The sequence below is a fragment of the Rhopilema esculentum genome, chromosome 4 (assembly GCF_057945365.1).
Source record: "Rhopilema esculentum isolate cy_ngs chromosome 4, ASM5794536v1, whole genome shotgun sequence".
In the NCBI taxonomy this organism is placed as follows: Eukaryota; Metazoa; Cnidaria; class Scyphozoa; order Rhizostomeae; family Rhizostomatidae; genus Rhopilema; species Rhopilema esculentum.
In genome coordinates, this window is record NC_142818.1 from 6,945,901 (window position 1) to 6,966,520 (window position 20,620).

The 20,620-nt window shown below is 34.4% G+C and overlaps 2 protein-coding genes across 2 annotated transcripts; both read left to right on the forward strand.

Annotated features, from left to right (window-relative positions):
- Nucleotides 1-245: 245 nt before the first annotated feature.
- LOC135691378 (uncharacterized) lies at nucleotides 246-4,046 on the forward strand. Its single transcript, XM_065209221.2, has 6 exons — nucleotides 246-377; nucleotides 1,080-1,183; nucleotides 1,710-1,856; nucleotides 2,577-2,678; nucleotides 3,139-3,322; nucleotides 3,718-4,046. Exons 2-6 carry the CDS (start codon nucleotides 1,142-1,144, stop codon nucleotides 3,957-3,959), a joined length of 717 nt encoding a protein of 238 aa, XP_065065293.1. The 5' UTR covers nucleotides 246-377; nucleotides 1,080-1,141; the 3' UTR covers nucleotides 3,960-4,046.
- A 1,453-nt stretch (nucleotides 4,047-5,499) lies between these two features.
- LOC135691371 (ribosome quality control complex subunit TCF25) lies at nucleotides 5,500-19,748 on the forward strand. Its single transcript, XM_065209214.2, has 25 exons — nucleotides 5,500-5,669; nucleotides 6,832-6,903; nucleotides 7,055-7,192; nucleotides 7,427-7,499; nucleotides 7,604-7,667; nucleotides 9,151-9,216; nucleotides 10,010-10,048; nucleotides 10,338-10,381; nucleotides 10,809-10,842; nucleotides 11,593-11,689; nucleotides 12,040-12,139; nucleotides 12,735-12,828; nucleotides 13,294-13,343; nucleotides 13,630-13,672; nucleotides 14,534-14,636; nucleotides 14,788-14,886; nucleotides 15,611-15,729; nucleotides 16,149-16,221; nucleotides 16,634-16,719; nucleotides 16,868-16,926; nucleotides 17,402-17,433; nucleotides 17,678-17,757; nucleotides 18,146-18,215; nucleotides 19,212-19,384; nucleotides 19,491-19,748. The coding sequence occupies exons 1-25, from the start codon at nucleotides 5,526-5,528 to the stop codon at nucleotides 19,567-19,569; spliced, it is 2,031 nt and encodes a 676-aa protein (XP_065065286.1). The 5' UTR covers nucleotides 5,500-5,525; the 3' UTR covers nucleotides 19,570-19,748.
- The last annotated feature ends 872 nt before the right edge of the window (nucleotides 19,749-20,620 follow it).

Consider the following 20,620-nt stretch of genomic DNA (forward strand, 5'->3'; position numbering starts at 1 on the left):
GTCTGGCAAAAATTAAGTTGGTTTATCGCTCTCTTCCGTAGGTCTCCACAAATGAATCAAGAAATGTTGATTAATCAGCCTATTTGCGATCAGACTGATTATATTTGACATAGAGGCATTGAACTACCCGATGACAATAAAGTACGCGTTATTCTTAATTTAGTATTTATAGCTTTTTTATGAAATGTACTCTGCCTGAGCAAATAATATAATAATGATGCTTTTATCATTCATCGCTGACCTAAATATACATTAACCACTGTTAATTACAAATGACTTTCAAGATTTTTGCAGCTGGAAGCTCAGAGTAAATGAAATCACATTTAAAAAACTCTCAACAGCAACTTATCTACGAGATCTGCAATATAACGCTGTTGGTAAGTATGGTCTATTTTGATTTTGTTGTTTTGTGTTCTGTTTATCTTCTAGCATGACGTGTGGATTTAACACTTAAACAATGTATACATCTATTTCTAACTTACACAACTTTTTTTATTTTCAGATTTATTTTCAGGAATTTTTACTCTCTGCACATTTTCAAAATTTTGGAAAATTTGGGTGCTGCCTTTTCGATGTTTATGACCACACCTATCGAACTAACTGTATGTAAAATTATCAAATTACACCAGCTCTCACCCACGCGTCAAGAGATTTCGACTAGGAAAAGTGATCTAGGTTTAAAAAGGTTTTTGAGAACAATGATCTCAAAGGAGAAAATGAAGAACATAGCAAACTAGATAGCATCTAGATACTGAATTCGATAAAATTTTAAAGGTTAAGATCAAATTTCATATAGTTTCATAATTTCATATGGTTAACGCTGCACATTAGAATAAACCCTTTTTCATTAGTACATTTTCAATTTTGTTAAGTTTTAGCACGGCTCTGTAAAAATCAGTCCTACTAAGCAATAGGGCTACCGTGCATAGATTATTTTCGAAGAAAAAACGAATCACGACTAACATTTTACTATATCGTAGTGCTTTTAAAACTATTAGAAAGGTTTTTCTTTTCTGTTTACATTTGGCCTTCTCGTAGCTTTGTGTTAAGCAATATGTTTGACAAAAATTTTATTGCAGTTCCAGACCATACACATTATTTTTCCAATTCGGATTGGTGCCTTTTCGTCGGAAGAACCAAGATGAAGCTTTTCGTATTCTTTGCTTCTTTATCAATGGCACTGGTAAGTAACCTTTACTGTTTTCGGGCATAGCAGTGAAACCACTTACCTTGGCGTTGTGAGTGCTTAGCGTTTACGGAGGGGGGGGGGGATTTTTCCCGAATATTATTGCTTCATTTAGATAGCGTTGCCCGAATGGAGCCTTAAATGCGATTAATTTTCCAGATTTCGTGTGCTGCAGCCCCCAGCCCTCCAGCCCTCCAGCCCTCCAGCCCCCAGCCCCCCGCCCCCAGCCATCCAGCCCTCAAGCCCCTATGTTTTCTACCCCTATGAACACTTATTTACAAGCTTGATTGTCATAAACGTTATTTTTAGAATTCAGTCTTGGTAATTGATCATACATTCGTCGTTTAGTCATTTCATTGTTCAAATCATTTGCAGCATCGTATTTTAAATGCCCGTTGAAAGGTCTATAAGCTACTGCTTATTCCTTGACAGCATTCAACTTTCCAAAAACTTTATTTTGAAGGTGCTTAAATGTTTTTAGCTAATAATAATATTGATACCAAAGACAAATTTCGCACCACAGGCCACAGAGTTTGACATGGGCATTGACGAGGAAGGTAAAAAATTCACAGAGAAGGTTAAAATCAATCTCAAGGAAAAAACTGAAGAAATCGTTGTTCCAGCACATCTGGACAGAGCAGCTGTTGATGTGTTGAATGATTTCAATGTTGTACGTATCAAGTAACGGCTATATAGCCAAACTTTTCTCGCTCTAAATAAAATTGCTTATCTAATTCAAATAGGGGGCGTGTAAAGGTAGAGCTAATAAAGCAGTGGCTGAATTTACACGTCATATAGCTTAACGTAGCCAATATGCAACTTGTAACCCTAGTGTAATTTGCCTTCTTGAATAAAATTTAGCATAGTATGGGGAAAAAACAGCCTTATGGCATATGCTTTATTTATTGCCGGTTGAAGTTTTCTTTTTGATGTCACGGTTTCCATTGATTTCCACAGAATCGTTTACCAAGGGTATTTACCTAGAAATATATAACTGATCAACACTAAATTCACGATAATATTCTTCTTGATATTGTTTATGCTGTTTAATAGTTCCATCAACTTTCCCCTACCTATAGATTAAGTCAACAAGTCCATACCTGTAACAACCCCTTTCACTGAGAATAAGTAAAAACAAGCTTTTAAACAAAGAGTTTTAAATGCTAGAAATTTACTCTAGGCTTAAGGAAAATTCTTTATGATTTCAGACCTAGAACTTAGTTGAGTACAACTTGAAATTTGAAAAAATTCTGTCTGCCTACATGTAATTAAAATTCTAGTAGCTCTAAATTGGAAGCACAGAAACAGTTATCATTGCGCAACATACCACTTCCAATTTTCTAAATGTATATTATTTCATTTCTCTTAATAAGCAAATATTGGTTTTTAGGGTCTCTCTGCCCGCAAAATGGTGAATTTGAAAGCATGTTTCATAGAGAGAATCAGCAAGGAAGATGAATCTCCGGCCAAAATGGACATCAGTATGAGACTGGTAGGTTTGCCGCAAGAATAACTTTAACAAATAAACATTTATAATACGTTAAAAAACTAGGTTTATCGAGTATCAGTCTGGAAAAAATAAGTCACAAACTTTATTTGGCGAGCACTTCTCTTTCTTCTTGGATTTATTATCTAGCTTAGTAGATCTTCACTTTCTGTATACTCAACATTTCTTGTTTCGATTCTTTATTTCTCTACCTATCATTTTACATTTCATTGAAATAGATATTTATTTTGCCTAAAATTCCATCTTCTGATAAAAACTGTAAATATTACTTGACATTTACATGTTGATCTCCTTTAATTTCTTTCCGTTTTAACATAGCTTCTTAGCTACCTTACGAATTTTAACAAATAGATTGTAATCAGCAATTTTCCTGAAAATATTCAATGTTTCTCGATATGTTACTATGACTTTCATGAAATTACTTGCTCTTTAATAAAAATTGTAGTCAAAGTCAAAGTTTCCAAACAACCGTTTCACGGTAACTCAGAAAAAGTCAGTGATAGTAAATGAGATGTCAGAAGAAGAGGTTGGGAAGAAGATTGCAGCCCATTGCGCAGGGTACAAAATCGTCAAAACAGTCAGTTTTGAAAAAGGAAGCATAAATGACGCAGTTCAAGAAATGATCAAAGGTATGTATAAACGGCCGACATTCAATTTAAATATCAATCGAAGACAATTCGTTATGAATTTTTTGAAATCATTTTGAAATCATAATCAATCCTATCTTGGTTTTTTAGAGATTAAATTGTCTTGAAAGTATTGGTGTTCAAGTCATACATGAAAGAAAGTTCAGCGATTGTGGCAAATTCATAATAGATAACTTTGTTCAATTGAAGCTTTCGTGCGTTATTTAGTTTGATATGAATTTTGTTATTAATATAGTTTCTTGAGAAATTGAAGTTTGAAATGAACGAAATTAGATTTTGTTGAAAATTGGAACACTGTTGGTTAATTGGATCTTATTTAAACTTTATGAAAAAAAATCTCGAAATATTTTCATTCATCGATGCTTTTTTAATTGCAGCTCAAAGAGCGTCTGGAAAATCGAAACGTGACGTGGTTACCACTTTCCAGTCTTGTAATTTGCAAAGCACCAATGTTATTGAAAGTTGCACTGGAGGCAGGCTTGTTACTTCATGCAAATACAGAAATGACGGAAGAACATGCACCTACCTTATCACATGCTCTCCGACTGCTTCTGGCTTCAACTGCCAGGGTGCACATCGCCTCAGCACCCTGGTCTGCTGCGACTTTGCTTGTGGGTGAATCAAAGTCAAAGGACCCCGAACAAATATTTATTTCAAATAGCTATAATCGGTTAACACTTATGCTTTGATCCATGTTATAATGAAACCCTTGTCTTATTTTGTTGTTTTCTGGACAAAAGGGGGAAGAGGGTTGGGTTTTTATAGAACGGGACGTCGGAAAATTCACTAAACGTTACGCGGAGAACAGTACAGCCACGGCTGCCTTGCTGCTCCCTAGTAGGAGACCCCAGCCTCCCATACACAAACAAAGAACCAAACACCATTAAATGAGAGACAGACAGACGGCGGAAACATAGCTAGTATTGTATTTGTATGTTGCCAACCTAAAACAAAGTGAAAGTGAACGAGAGACTTTGTAAGGCAATGTAATCTTATGCACTAAGATTCTCACAACAATTACGACAGATAGGAGAGTGCCTTTAAAGGCATCATTAAACATTTATACAGAATTAAATAAGAATCATGCCTTTCTGTAAAGTTGTACTAAATTAGGAAAAATTGTGACAGGAAGTCCTGTTTACAGGTATGCGACATTTATGTTAAAAAATTTGGTTTAGTAATTCTGACCAAAAAACATGCCTTCAAATTCAGGGCCTAGTGACTCTATCTAACAGAAGTGATGTTTCTAAAACATTTGTATTGGAGTTAAAGATGTATCGATGCTGGCAATATATCTCATAATAATATAACGCATAATAATGTATGAAATAGGAACTATTTGAAACGAACTTGGGCCTACTTCTAAGACAACACTGGTTGAAGATAGATTGCACCCGAAGTCTATCAAGCCTTTTTTTATCATATTTATTTAAACATAAAGCTAGCAGGCTGATATAAAGCTATTTTATTTAATTTCGTTGTTTTTGTCTCATCTCTTCCAAACATCTGCTGCAAGCAAGAGAGTTCTGTAATGTGATGTTATAGAAACCAAATATTTGATCATATAGCCTCAAAGAACAACATGAAATATGGAAAATCAGTTAGAAAATCATTCGGCCAATTTTTAGCTGGTAAAATATAAAAATATAATAGCACAATATCAAATCTGTCTATTGTTCCTTATAGCGTGAAACTCGCACTTGTTTTTCTTTCAAAAAACTCAAGACATTTAATTTTTGATGAAGCATTGCATTTATCCTAAATTATTCTTAATTTTTAGCAATTTTCAGCCTCAATATTCTTATATACTATATTCATGTTAAAAATGATGCATGTCAGCAGCAAAGACGTCATGGAAAGAGCTGGAATGAAATTAAGTTTGCTTTAATCAATAAGAAAGAGGCAAATAGAGTTTTTCGGACACATTATGAGGAAAGAAGGGTTGGAATATTTAGCGGTCACCGGGAAAATCAAAGGAAAGGGAAGCAAAGGAAGACCACGCGTCGGCTTTGTCAAGAGTTTAAGTTCATGGGTTGGGATCTCCAGCGAAACTATTTTTAGATCATCTAGGGGTAGAGAGTTTTGGAGATCAATGACAGTCAACCATTGATCAGCGCAGTGCAGACGTCCTGCATTGTACCTCCTTTCAAGAAAGCCTCGTTTTCACATTCGATAAACATTCAAAATGTCTTCCAGGGCACGAAAGAAGTTGGCAAAACAAAATGATATACTAAGCCAATTTGCAGTTAGTGACGACGATAACGAACAATTCATAGATGAAATCAAATTCGCGAAGAAAAATGGAACAACTCGTAACAACTTTGACCTGGTAACGTGTCAGTCCTTCTGTTTTGAATGAAGTAGTGACGTTTGTTATTTGACCACACTCGACATGCGAATAAGTTCGTTTGGGAAATTATATAGTGCTTAGATAAGTTTGCTGATTCTTTCTATAGATCCTAGCATCACAAAGTTGAAATATTTAGTCTTGGAGTTTTAATAGGAAGGGGTTCAGTGTTTATTTTTGAAGGGTTTTGTTTTTTTCACTGCTTCTTTTTTATTTAGGATTTTGCAAAATCACAATTTGATATACCTGTTTCTTAAACCTGTGCTGGCTGCTGATGCTAGAAGCTGAGCCCAGTTTGGTAATTTTAAAATATGGTTGAAACCTAGACCAAGAAATGTGATTGGGGAACCCACGCAGGAACCATCAAGCTCTTAATGTACACCAGACTGGAAACTTTGTTTTTTGCGCGGACAAGTTTACTTTTAAAATTTGAGACTGCACGCCAGAAATCATACACTCTTAGTTATTTTTAGAGTTAATAATGTTAAATGTTATTGTCTTACAATATGCAAAAGCACACAGATGTGTGTGCGAACAATATATTGCATAAATTTCCAGTCTAATATATACATAACCAAATATGTGGTTTTTGATACCCAGACGAACCAAACTTGAAACTTGAAACTTGAAACAAAGTTAAACTTTAAATTTTGAATTTTATGTTTAATTCAGTTATCAGTAGCTGTATGTTTTTGTATCACAATTATATAAAATTTCAATTCTTCAGTAAAACTCTCAATAATTTTGACTTTTCTGATGCCAATATTCCAATGCTGATTTTTTATTGGGAAGAATCAGTTGTGGGTCTGCACACACAAAATGCAGAGAAATAATCTGTGATCAGCAATTAATATGCAAGTGATAAATGAAAATTTGTTGAGGGACAAATCAGCATTTGTCTGAAGGTCTATTATAGAAATATTGGCTTTTATATGCCCCTGCATAGTTAAAACTAATGACATTATTTTGTATGATTGCATAATATCTGCTGTGGTAGGAGCACTTATGGTACTTATGGGAATAAGCCAGTCCATTTGAGAAAGATTTAGGCCTTATTATGACATTTGTGAATTACACATGACTGGATGTTGTTAAAAGAAATATAGCTTTATATCTTACTGAACATTTTTATGGTTTTCCTTAGCTATTGGCTGAAGAAAACAACAGAGAGTCTTCATCTGATGGAGAAGTTCACACCAGGAGGGAAGATGCAGAGGTGTTTATCAAACCATCACCTTCCTTTTTCTATCCACCCTTCAGCTCAATGCCTCATATAAATCTGTGTTTCCTTAGATGCAATGCATCAGCCTTATCTTAGAAAATTTTTTGTGATGCTAGATTTTGCTGAACATTTATTTTTATTTTAGGTGACTGAATTGCAATGCAAAAATGGAAACAAGAAAACTGGAAAAAAGAAGAAGAAAAAGAAAAAGAAAAAGGAAGGGATTGGCAGTGAAGTGGATGACAATGATTTAAAATCAAATGATCTCAAAACTGGCATTGAGGTATTTATCTAATAGCCTGGTATGAGACAATATAAGAGCAGCTCAAAGAACATCTTAGTTATTGGTCTATTGACCCAATGTGAAAGATTATCTTTATTTTAATCTATTGTTGTACTTTGTGGTAATATTAGACCCTCAAAATGTACTTTGGTTAATGAAGCAAAGCCCAATGCCTTTGAGAATACAGAAAATTTTCATCATTTTTATATGGGATGTATTTTTATTCTTTTGTAGGATGAGATTGATAGAAGTGTAAGGGAGGTCAATGAGCTACTGGGTATCAAACAGACGATGGCAAGGGATAATGGTATGGTTGATTTATTGATATATATACATATATACCCAGACTTATCTTTAGTTAAGAAATATTCATTTCAAAATTTTACTACAAAGCTTCTTCTGAATTCTTAGATAACATGTCAAATGAAAGTGCAGAGTTCAGCAGCAGCAGATCAATACTTGCAGTTGAACACAGGTAAGACATTAGAATAATTCCCTGTTAGACATAGAAATTAATGGTAACTTGCATTTGGAAAGCACCCATTGAGTAGTTACTTACTAGGGTTGAATTTTCTTGGATTTGACCATGAAATGCAACACCTCTTTGTCCCTCATTGCATTCGGTAGAATTTTGTTGTTGCAAAGTCATGTTTTACATATCTGCATGTCCAAATAAGTTGGATTTGGCCTCCATCCTTTCCTGCCATTTCATGTCTTTTGTTTTGAATTCAGTATTGCAAGCTTGATATCAGTTTCATATTGCTTAAAGGGCGCCTCTCCAGCCAAAAAAAAATATTTTTTTTATTGACTGAAAAGTTAGCATCTGGTGCATGTATTATGGCAAAGTCGTTGTTTTTGCAAAATTCCAATTAGTTTAGAAGTTAAAAGGCTTTAAAGTTGCACCTTTCCGAGAAAAAAACGACAAAAGCCGAATCAGTTTGGTGACATTCGGACGTCACAGTGTGAGGCTCTCGTTTGCCATGAATTTCATATATCTTCCACCAAATCGTGAAGGAGTCATGGTCACGCGTTGATAACTGCATCTAAATCTAGAGCAGGAGCTTTTTAGGATCAAAAAATATTAAATGTTCACAATCATTCTAAGTTTGCGGGTCGGAATGTGTCCATGCTGTGTAACAACTTTGTTTTGACCACCTGTGTAGGCCCACAAAGCTACGGCTTCCTGTTCTAGCTCCAGAAATGATGAACAACTGAAGGCTTCAGAATTGATATCTGAAATGCTCAAACTAAAAGCTGGTGAAACAGAATTGAGTGTACCATCATTTGCAGTGTTCAATTTGCAAATTGCCATCGTTCGATTCGGTTTGGGGCGAGACTAACGAAATACACTGTGATGTCAAAATTGCGCCACAGTGTCACCAAACCGAAAAAATTTTGTCGGTTAATTCAATTCAATTATTGAAATGCAAGAGCTTATATCTCACAAACTGTAAAAAATATCGAAAAACAAATAACGAATTCGTGATCAGCAGGTTCAACTCCCTCAGATTAGCCAAGTTCAAAATTTGGCTGGAGAGGCCCTTTAACATAGTTGCCAATACATAATTTTTAAAAATTTGTCAACCTGGAGGGGGAGTCATTATATTCTCCATGGAGTTGGAAAAAGTTTCTCGAAATTGATGAGTATATTACTACCAAAAACATATTTAAGGTTAAGGCTATCGGTCTGGTTTCTCAAACTCATTCTTCTGATTATTCTCCCATGTATGTGGTATTTTGCTAAAATTACATGTGCTTAGGCATGATCATTTGGTATTGTCAAGCTCAGCTGCTCATTTGGTAATATCAAACTCAGTTTCTTTGCAGTTTTTATTGCAGGCGTCATTAGGATTGTTAACCATGCTTTTGCTTGCCAACAAATTTCTTCTATGGCTGCTTGTTGCAGACCTGCACAGAAGACAATTACTATACAATATTGACACTATCTTCTGTTGTAGAAATTTGAATCCTGAAAATGAAATGAGAAAGAAGTTTGGCTCGAATGTTGTTGGTGGGGAAAGGAGGTAGGGTGACTGTCATATTTCTAAAGAAACTGGTATTTGATAAGGACTTTCTTTGGTTACTATTAAGGGAAATTTAGGGAGTAGTTTGGGATGCTCATTATGAGGATTGGAGGAAGGAAGGAGAAATTCAAAATTGTCAAATGTATTATGGTTGATTTGAGGACTGAGAGCATCAATAAGTTTTTCACCCCCCTCCTCTATTAAAAATTGATATCTCTCCTATTTAGCACACATGCTTTTACTCAAAATGGATAGAGAAAAATTAACAAAGTCTCTTATATCTTATGTTCATGTGGATATACCCAAGCTACAGATTGGGCTAAAGTTCTAAATCTAAGGATTTCCTCCCAACATGGAATATATTCCTTGATACTTTCCCTCCTAAGAACACCATTTCTCACAAAAGCTCACAAGAAAGCAGAAATGAAGGAAAGGTTGGCGTATGTTAATAGTGACATGTCTACTTGCTAAAAATAGAATATAGAAGGGAGCTGAGCACATTAATTCCCATGTTTACTGTCCTTCTCATCAATTCCAGTTACACTGCATTATACCATATAGCTATTTAATAGCGATCTAGATATGACCATCTGAGAGAGGGGTGTAGTGCCACAAAGTTTGGTGTTTAACAGATGGATAGCAGACAGTGTAGAGAGACAAGTCGTTCTAGAGAAATATCACCCCAACTAGGGCCTTCTAACTTTAGTATGAACTAGGCCAATTGTACCCTTCAATACCTATTTTGAGCTCCGGATTGTTAGTACACAGTATTAATTGTTTTTGTTCTCTTCAGGAGAAACGCACATAGAAGGCAGCCAGCCAGATCAGTATGGTATGCAGTTCTTTTAAAATATAATGTATCATTGGTATGCAATAGACATGTGAACAGCTTAGGACATTGGTCGATTATTTGGCAAAATAAAACTGTAGACCATTCAGGACATGTCATTTTTAATTGATTTTCATTATCGAAAAAATGCAGCAGTTGAAGAAAAGTTAAAAGGTTTTTTAGAAGCATCTTTTTGTCTTTTTTCAGTGTGAGCATTTGAATACATCAGCTTTTTTACCTTACCTTGTTTATCAATATTTTTCCTTAACCTTGTTTATGAATATTTTAACAGGCTAGTTAATCCTAGACCAAACTGGAAGCCTGCATCAAAAACAGGTATTCAATAATTCATTCCTGTTATTGGTTGAGTATATGCTGTACCCTTGTTTCCGCAATCTTTTATAAGATAGATTAATTGATGTCCTGTTGACGTGTGACTATCAAATAATATAAGCAATATATTTAAATTTGAATGGATAAAAATTTTAAATATTGACAATTGTTTCACGTCGGTATAGCTCGAATTGAAAGAGCTGACTGCTATGTGCTGTTGAAGGTTAGAGAAGGGGTAGAAAGAGGAAGTTGGTGACCGGAGTTTGAGGGAACATGACCAATCTAAAAAAATAGCGCAAGGCATCCTTCAGCCGACAATGGTCACCGATGCTGTGAATACGAACTTGTTATGAATGCGAACAAAAATTCTTATTTTTTTAGATCTTTTGAAAATTTTTTGTAATTAGGACATTTGGCGTTCTACTTTTAGGACTAACCATGAAACTGTTAGAGAACAAAGACGGGTACGTAACGCATTTGTAGTTTCTTTATTTTACTTATTCTGATAGAAGAGACATGTGGATTGTAATAATTTAAGGTCACTTTCAAACAGCTTGAAAACAGAATCTCGATGTTACATTGTTACATTACAGAATCTGTTTTGTTTTGTTACAGATTTATTCTAAACAACCGAGTAAGCAGATATATATTTTTTCAGTTAGATCCCTTGCCAGGAAATATTTTTAACTTTGAACCCCACGTAAAGATATACTTTGACTGTTAGGTCGCGATCAAAAATTGTTGCTCAAATTAAAAGTATACAGAAATATCAAACTTGAATTCAGGATTACTGATAAATTTGATTATTTATTCATTTCACATGGCATCCCAAACGATATCTCTTGAAAATCCTCTTTTCTTCCTTGAAGGCTTTTGTCTTAGTGGTTTTTACCCATCGATATCTCCCTGCAACCCGGTCCGTAGATAATTTTTAGTTCATAATTTACATCATAAATCTTATTTTCTAATTTGCTTAATACATTTTAACGCCCGGTCACTCGTGTTTAATCATGCCGATGTTATTTGCCCATATAACACAAAAGAATCACTTCTCTCCTTTTTTCATCTCAGAATTTTTTTCAGAAATAGCATGTAAATTATCGAATTTCGTCACATCTTTCACTATTTATTCATAAAATCTGTACGTTTTGGTATCGAATATCGTGTTTAACAGAGAATCACAAATGACAAGTTCTTCTTTCCTGTTTTTTCAGCGTGTATCATTTTACTTTTGAGCATCTACCATCCTATCAAGAAATCCAGTTCAAATTTATGGAAGCTGTAGATTCTGCAAATCACCATAATTTAGTTGTGAGAATTTCCTATTTTGTTTTTTAATAATCGATCAGTTTTAATCTAAAGTTTTGTTGATAGTGAAAATTCATCCCCATTCTAGCTATCGATCCAAACTGGTCCAAGAATCGTCATTTTTCATAACATCAGAAATGGATGCAAATTTGCCTGCAAACTGAAATAAAATATGCCTTACTTACATCCGCTTAAAAGCAGTTTTTCGTATTTTCTATTTAAAGGGTCTTCAGGCCTAACATCATCGACCCAAATATCGTTAGCAATATAGGGCAGGCTGGCAGGCAGGCAGCCTTTACTATTTCGCTACTGCATACATTGCTTCTAGAATCTTCTACTGAATTTCTTTCTAGGATCTTCTGAACCACTATCCAAACCACATCGACTCACTATTGCAGTTAAGCGAAGTATGCAAAATAAGCGAGGATCACCAAATGGCTGCTGAGCTGATTGGTAATTTATTGAAACTATTATTGAAAATGTCATTGATAATGATAGAAATCCTTGTAGAAGTCAACGTTAATAGATTTTGTGATGGTATCTATACTTGTGTATTATACGTTTGAAATCAATATTGATATTTTGGACGAAACTGTATGGCGAATGGAAGTCTGGAAATCATTTGCAGTTTTGGCCTTAGGAAGCAGGAAGATCCATTTTTATTTTCTTGTTTGAATAGGTTTTCCTTTGTTGGCTTAATAATTGAAATTCGCCAAGCATAATATGCACTCTTCGTGTATAGATCACGTAATTTCTCATCTTTGTACATACAAGGTTGCAGGGCTTGCTTAAAGTTTCATTAATATTGAGTCTCGTTAATTTATCTGTCTGTTGCTGATATTTAGTCTAAGTTTGGCTCCAGTTTTCTTAATCCTTTTTTGTGCCACTCATATTGAGTTAAAAACTTTCGTTCGTTTGCCGTGTTAAGAAAATTTTGAAATATTTCAAAAAAGCCGGGAATGTGTATAATTGAATCATGTGCCTAATTTGCGAATATTTACTTGTAACGTTTGAATCACCTAGAACTCTGAACACCATTTTTGTTTAGAGAGAGCGTTGTACATCTTTGAACGGAATTTTCATACACTATTCAATGTTACCCGTTGCAACAGCAGACTTGAATATCGAAGAGCAGAAAACCGGTATAATTCTTTTCATTTTACTAAACATTACTTTTCACTTGAGATTCATTGTTTTCCCATCAAACGTCTGAAATCTCTTTAACTCCTCTCAACTGTAACTCGACGATTTCTTAACAGTTTGAAGCACTGTATACACAGATTGCTGGATCACTTAATCTGATTGATAATTAAATTGTGTTTTGGGAAGATTACTTCCCAGAGGTCCACGCATACAGCATTAGTAGATTTTTGGTGTTTAGAAGATGCCTGTAGTCGAATTATTGCTTACCTACTAATTATTTGACATATTTTCCAGCATAACTGGCAGCATTTGAAGGTTGCTTAATTTTTTGAAATAAAATGTTTATCTTCTTTAATCCAACTTCAATATTGCTTCAAATATTTTTGATAAACAAATCTAATCGAGATTTTATTTGTGATATAGGATATTATAATAGCACTTGTAATTCTCTGTTTAATTTTCAGGGCGTTTTTTCTTGCCTTGTTTCGTCACATGACTTACATCGGAGATAGAGGTATGTGCTTGTAGCGGTATGACAAAACATACACACGACATGACATGACATGACATGACATGACATGACATGACATGACATGACATGACATGACATGACATTACATGACATGACATGACATGACATGACATGACATGACATGACATGACATGACATGACATGACATGACATGACATGACATGACATGAAAAGCATATAATGTCATTAAATAGCATAAAATATCTTGAGGATGTAGTATGATGTGATGTAGTTCTAAATATTCTCTAATTTTATTGCCTTTTTTTAGCTTGTTACCGTACATCTTTGGAATTTTGCAAGTTCATTCTGGGGTAAGTAAAAGAGCTGTTATTAGAAGGTTTTGATTTTGGTACCACTGAATGCTACTTACTTTTGTAATTCCATGTAGATACAGTGAATTTTTACAGTAAGCCTTTTAATAGTAAGCTTTTGATCACATTGTATCGTTTAATATGACCGATCGATATCTTGTATAATGTTTACTTTTTGCTCATTAATGAATGTTTAAAAGATTGACATGAGTTAAAAGTAGCGATCGCCTTACACTTGATCCTCTTTGCATCGGCCTTTTCACTCATGACCCTTCAATATATAGTTCTATGTTGAAAAAATCTTATATCTAAGTTCTACGTTGTTTCCTGTTGTTAATTTATCGTGTAAACATTTGCTTTGATATTGAATATATTTTTTTACGAGAATGCGATGGAAACTAATTTTGATTGTTGCATTAAGTCCGTTTACTGCACAGCCTAGCTGTAACCTCTTGCCCACTTCTGAATGTTAAGAGTGCGGCCTACGACACACAATCTGTATGGCCAAGTTCAATTTTCTAAATACGTTAATCTAGTCTGAATCACCGCATTGAATTTGTTGAAATCTTAATATCAAATAAATTCTTTATCACAATATCAGTTTCTTGTTGTTTCTTAATTATTGGTCCTGAGTTCTATGGTGTTCTCGGGCCCTTGATTATACTTGGTAAAACTTTCCTTTCCCACCATTTTCTTTCTTGCCCTTTCATGATACATAACAGGTTCTTGGTTTCTGATGTCTATACTTTGAAAGTGTTGTTGGACTTAAAATGATGTCAATAGCCAATAAAATGATATGAAAGTATGTTTAATACGTCTGCTGCTGTTTTCAGCAACTAAAACGTTTTTGTTTTTATTCAGACTAGATCCAGAAGATCCATTAGCTGTGCTACTTCTAATTGACTTCTATGCCTTGAAATCAGAACAATACGATTATTTGATTCAACTTTTCAATGAATGGGAGGTAGGTCATCTAGATTTGAGAAATACTATTTATCATCTTTTTTTACATTCCTTGCTAGTAGTATATCTTTTTTGGAGTGCTAACTTACCAAATTTTATTGCTTCTATGTAGGTATTAAGTTTTTTTTCAAATCAGACTTAATTTTTTTCAGGTATCAAAGAACCTCTTGAAGCTTCCTAATTACTCGTTTTCAGTACCACTGGCAATGTTCCATTCACAAAAGTTTAAGAATGAAAAAGCAAGCCAAATGGTAAGCCTATGATACTAGTATTGCTGAATGTAATAAAACGGAGAATGATAGGACACTCCTTTAGCATCTTTACAATATTTTCCAAAATAGGTCTACTGCTAGACTTTCCCTAATTCTATTTTAATTAAAACCGTAAGGTATTCGTACTACTGCAAGGGCAAATCTTAACTGCGAAGGAGATAATAGAGTCCTTTCCCGCGCTAGTATCTCCTTTGCAGTTTAGATTTTCAGTCGCAGAAGTACGAATTAGCAAAAGTAGACTTTGGGAAGGTCTAGTTGATTGCTAGTTTTATTCAAATTAAGGAGTTTTGGAATTTGTGTAAGGAAAGCATTGCAGTTTGTTACATATCGGTTTTCACATGATATTCTTTATAACGCAATAACACTAGCTAGCGTATGGTAGTCATCTTATTTATTTAAAAGTGAAAGAGACAACACAAGAACCAACCATGAGATCAATAACAAGAAATTTTCAATCATTTTATACCTTATTTAATTATTCATTTGATATTTCTTAGAAATCCAGCACTTAAAATGCTCTTCTTTTCGTGAGGAGTTTCAGCATGAATGAAATAATTTAGTAATATGAATGGCTTTTTTTTGTCGTACAGAACATGACTTTCCTTGCAAAGGTGTCGTGTGTCTACCTGTTCCTAGGTTAGCCTCATTCCTTGGGCGATTTCTTATCAAGCTTTGAATTTACTGTTTAAATTTCTCATTGTAGCTTCAAGATGCTTTGATCAAGTTTCCAACAACCCTGTTATTATTAATGGATAAATGTGGAGTGGTATTGAAAGATGAAATTATTCAGCATCCATACTTCCAGAGGACAAATGACATCAAGTGAGATATTTCTTTTTAAAATGACCTGAATTATTGCGTTTAATCCTTTTTCTATTTTTGTTTACTTGGCTTCCTCTAAACCAAAATTATAGAAAATGTTAACCAATAATTAAACCTTCACACATAATGAGAAATAATGAGAAATATGACACATAATGAGATCTTTTTACAACGGAAATAAGCAGGAAATAGTTATAAAAAACAACTTTCTTCAGTGTTGGAAGGAATAACTTTTACTCGTCGCTATTGATCTTTCACAGTTTTGTCTTGAAGAGAGCAGCATGGTATTAATAGCTAGTTTCCAATTACATGTTCAAGCAGCTGTTTAGAACAGCGAATTTTTTTGCAAACAACGAGTTTTGTTTGGCTGTAATATTTTGTGTACACATTCACAACATTGTTTTCCATATGAATTTTAGGCAGTCTGATGGTCTGAACCGGCTGATCGCCTTGTACGTCGGACGAAATTTTTCATTATGGAAAATACCAGAGGTAGCGTATAGTCTGATAGTTTACACAGCAGAGTTTTCCTTATAAATTTTTATTTTTTACACGGTTGAATTGAATCAAATGAAGTCAATAAAAATGGTCACAGTTATTATGATTGAATTGGTATTGTAAGTAGGTATTCCGCCGTTAGCGGCAGTTGACTCATGTCCATATATATTTACATGCTTAAGATAATCAGTTGCATATTACTCCTTATGAATTATCTTTAATTTTGGTTAAATTTCAACGTACAGAAGCGTAAATTTTTCGTACAATGGATGTGTTTCTGTCTTATTCAGTTTTTTAGCCGCACATATGATCCTTTCTTTTTCTTATTGTCAAGAAGGTTTTCTCGTCAAAAATGCGTCAAAACAGGTGCCAGAGTATATTGATTAGGAAAGAGTCTTGTTCGCAGGTTCTTGATTGGCTGGCAGATTGTGCGTTGGGCGCCATCAAGCGGCTTGAAGCAAACGACCCTCTTCAAAAGCAATGGGAACCTCTGTAAGCATAAGTTCAAATTTCTTATACCTCAAAATCCAGGAATGTTAGATTAAAAGGGTTCATTTTAATAACTCTCCTTTTTCAATAAGCCTGTGAGGAATTAGCAGCTCCATTTGAAAAATATTTCATGATTGCAATTACTTTTTAGGTGGAAGTATTTGTACCAGAAAGTCCCGTATAACATATTTCGACACATTATTATTTCAGGTAAATCAATTAGTTCCTCCTTGGCATAGCATGTCATGTTTTACTGTATCGTTTTTGAAAAATGCACTGCTTGAGCAAAAGTATTGTACCATTGGTAACAAAATGGTCGTACTGCTGTAAAAATTGACTTTTGATAGCTTAGCAAAAGTGGTTCAAATTTTGATGACAAGGTAGTTTACAATACTGTAACGTGAATTTCCTAAACTCTTTCTGTAGGAATATCTCAGACTGTTTGCAAATATTCCAGTTATGATTAAATCCAAAATAAACGCAAGCTTCCTTCTTAGATAACTTTTTTTTAATTTTTCATTTTAAAATAATTTTTCTATTATATTGGATCGTTTGCTCGTCTTTTTGGGTTTTTATTACCTTCTCTCTTCAGTTGTTTTATTACCACGTGATTCATACCATCCGGCTAGTGTTTCTATTTTCTGGCTTTTATTCACCTCTTTACTGCTTCTACTTGTTTCTGCAGATATAAAAGAGGCTGCAAGATCACTACCTCCGGTTCGTACTTTATACATTTTACATGGAACAATACTTTTGTGTACTAAATAAAGCATTTCAAAATACAGATCAAGAATTCAAATATGGCTTGGGGTGTGATGGAAGCGGGTATCTTACAATGTAACGTAAAAGTGATGTATATTGTTATTGAATATGCTCCCAGGAAACCAATGGCTTCTCTATATTTAATTTGTGTATTCTTCATACATTTTGTTATAATTCCTCTACGATTTTTATATTTCAGGAAATAAGCAGTGTAACTGTCAATACATACGATCCACTACCACCTCCAGACTCAATATCAGGATACACAATACAAAGAAGGTTTGTTTGACGCCAGTCTCTTTCGTTATTCTTTCGAAGAACTCAAGAATTGAATTTGTATGCCTTCAGGAAACGATTAAAAATTATGAAGTACATAATTGCTACTGCAACCACACTTAACAAGAACGTCTTATGCAGATCAAGGCTTCAAGCTGAAATTTACTTACATATGTAAGAAATTTTTTCAAGAGTTTTGAGGTACTTTTGAATATGTACGAGGATTATTCTGGCGATCGTTTATGTATTCTCTTTGCATTTTGAGTCAATATAACACTCTTCAACAACAAGAAAAATACGTAGGACGGCTTTATTCATTGGAGTCGTGTGCAAAGAAAGGCGTGGATTACAGTTCTATTAAGAAATTAACCGTTGTGAGTCTTTTCTCTAGGTCGCACGAAAATGATGCTGATGGGTTTCTTTCTTTATTCCTCCGTTCATTACTACCAAGCTTTGGGACGGTGAGTGGTGACTTTTGTCACTCTGCTGCTCATTGACAAATCATTATTTTTATGCTATATTTTATGTTGTTTAGTAGCACGAAATGAAAAGCAGCATTTGCAGCATTTGAAATGAAAAGTAGTTACGTGGTTGCCATCGTTCACTTTTTTGCTACAAACAAAGACGGGTCGGACTTAGTGAGAGGAGCAGTCTTTTAATCTTCGCTGCAAATGTCAAAATAATTTTCGAATGCATATAAGGGGTTTAGAAATTAGAAAAATACATGGTTAAAAAAAAGACTTTCAATTTTAACATAGGCCTACTATAAAAAACCTTTTCTTTTTAACTACGCGTGGAATCAAGTAGAGAGATTATACGTGTTTTTTGGAGGATGCAAAGAATCTTTTTTCAAGCAAGCGAGAAGAAATACTTTTTGGTGCCTTTTTGAGGATGCTGAAAATATATGCTCATAAAGCGTCGGTAGCAGTTGCGATTTTGTAAAACCCTGCTGAACTTTAGCGTCTAAAAAGACATGTCGAGTGGAGTCACTAGAAAGTGCCTAGACAAAAGACATATTTGGAAGGGTTAGTGTACCAATAATATTTTACGTGTCGGTAGAGTATGATGGTAATTATTAATTGTCTATGTAAATTATCGTTAATTAGATAAACAGCGCTATTATATAAAGTACAATGTGAATCATTCATAGACTTCTCGAATCTACGTACACTCCTAAATCTACCAAAGGTACACTCTTTTTCAATTATTAATGAAATTTCGCATGCCTCTAGACAAAGTCAGACTTCAGCTTTTTCTTTTGAATTCAACAAGACTCCAAATAACTATTAGTTGAAAGAAGAACCTTGCCGAAATGCGAAATGCTGAATACGTTCTTTTCACACTTTTTTCTGTTTAAATCCTTTCTGATAAAACAGCTTACGATCCAAACTTTTTGACCCTTGCTTCTTTGTTGCATCTATCTTGATTGTAGCAGTGATCCCAAAATTCCGTTTTAGGAAAACCAACAGCCGCCTCGAGCACCCCAGCAACCTCTACAACAAGAGGCACAAAGACAGCAGCCTCAGGGAGCGGAGGCTATTGTCAGGCCAGGAGTGGAAAATCGGATAACAGAAAGTGCTCAAAGGCTTATGGGTGCAATGCGAGAATTATTGAACTCAATGACGTACAGGTACAAAACAAGTCATCTATGCAGTTAATTCATATTTTTTTATTCTGATTTCCAATAGGATGCCTAAAAAGCGTAACTGATCAACCTATTTATCGTTCTGTTGCAGAGGAGATTTAGATGAGGTTGGAAATGACGATGAAGGTGGATTTGAAGAAGCTGACTGGGAAGACCCTGAAGAATTCTGAAAAACAACAATGATACAGTAGAGATAAGAAATTGTCTATAAAAAGTCTCATTTTTGATAACTGGAATATTTTTTAAATACAGACCAACTCAACAATTTATTTTATTCAAATTTTAATTGTAGCAGATGCAGTATCTTGTCCAGTGATGAATAAATAATTGCACATCTTTGTGTCATTAATTTTTGAGTGTTTTTATGAGTGCAATCCAAGGCCTAAACAGAAAAAGACCCCATGTCCTCTTTGGATGATATGACAAAATAAGAATGTGCAACTAGACAAAATGTTGCATATTTACAAAAACAAGATTTCCTTTGACACACCATTCTGTCTTTGGCATTTGAAGTATAAAAGGTTTTAAACAACATTTTCAAGCCACTGAAAACATTTTGACAAGACTTATGCAGAACGAAAAAGTCTTGCAAATATCAAAATGTTGACTGTTAGTTTTCAACCTCTTTTTGTGAAGGTCACTGGCAACTTCTTCTAGACATGCATTCATCATATAACCAATACAAACCATAAAAAACTTTTCTGTATCAAATTGCCTGTTAATTGACAATTTGCGGAAGTTATTGGTCTCTGAACTTGGAAGTTATTGCTGTGATGTACCTAAATTCTTTACTTAATGTTATGTACTTGTTTCTTTATATATCACCCTTCAGTAAACATAGAGTGCCACCCTGATTTTCAATATTTCGAAAAGAAACATTGAGATGGTTCATTATGTCAAGAGTTTGTTAAAAAGATCTGATCAATAATATGCCTTGATCACATTGCATTTTCCAAGGGAAATTAGCTGTGGGGCAAATCTTTGTTTATAAAAATAGGAGGACAATAGCCTATTGTTTGAAACAACGGAAAGCCACTTGGACTGCAGGGGCAATTACCCCCAAGTTAGTATATTAAAAAGGCCCTGCTTGATCAAATGTCAAGCTCCTTCTGAAAACCCACTCACACACACAAATTTGGTTAGAAAGACATTATGGCCACAAGACACTATTCAGGGTAAAAATTTGAGAAACTAACTGTAGAGTCTGAGAAATGCTAAGCA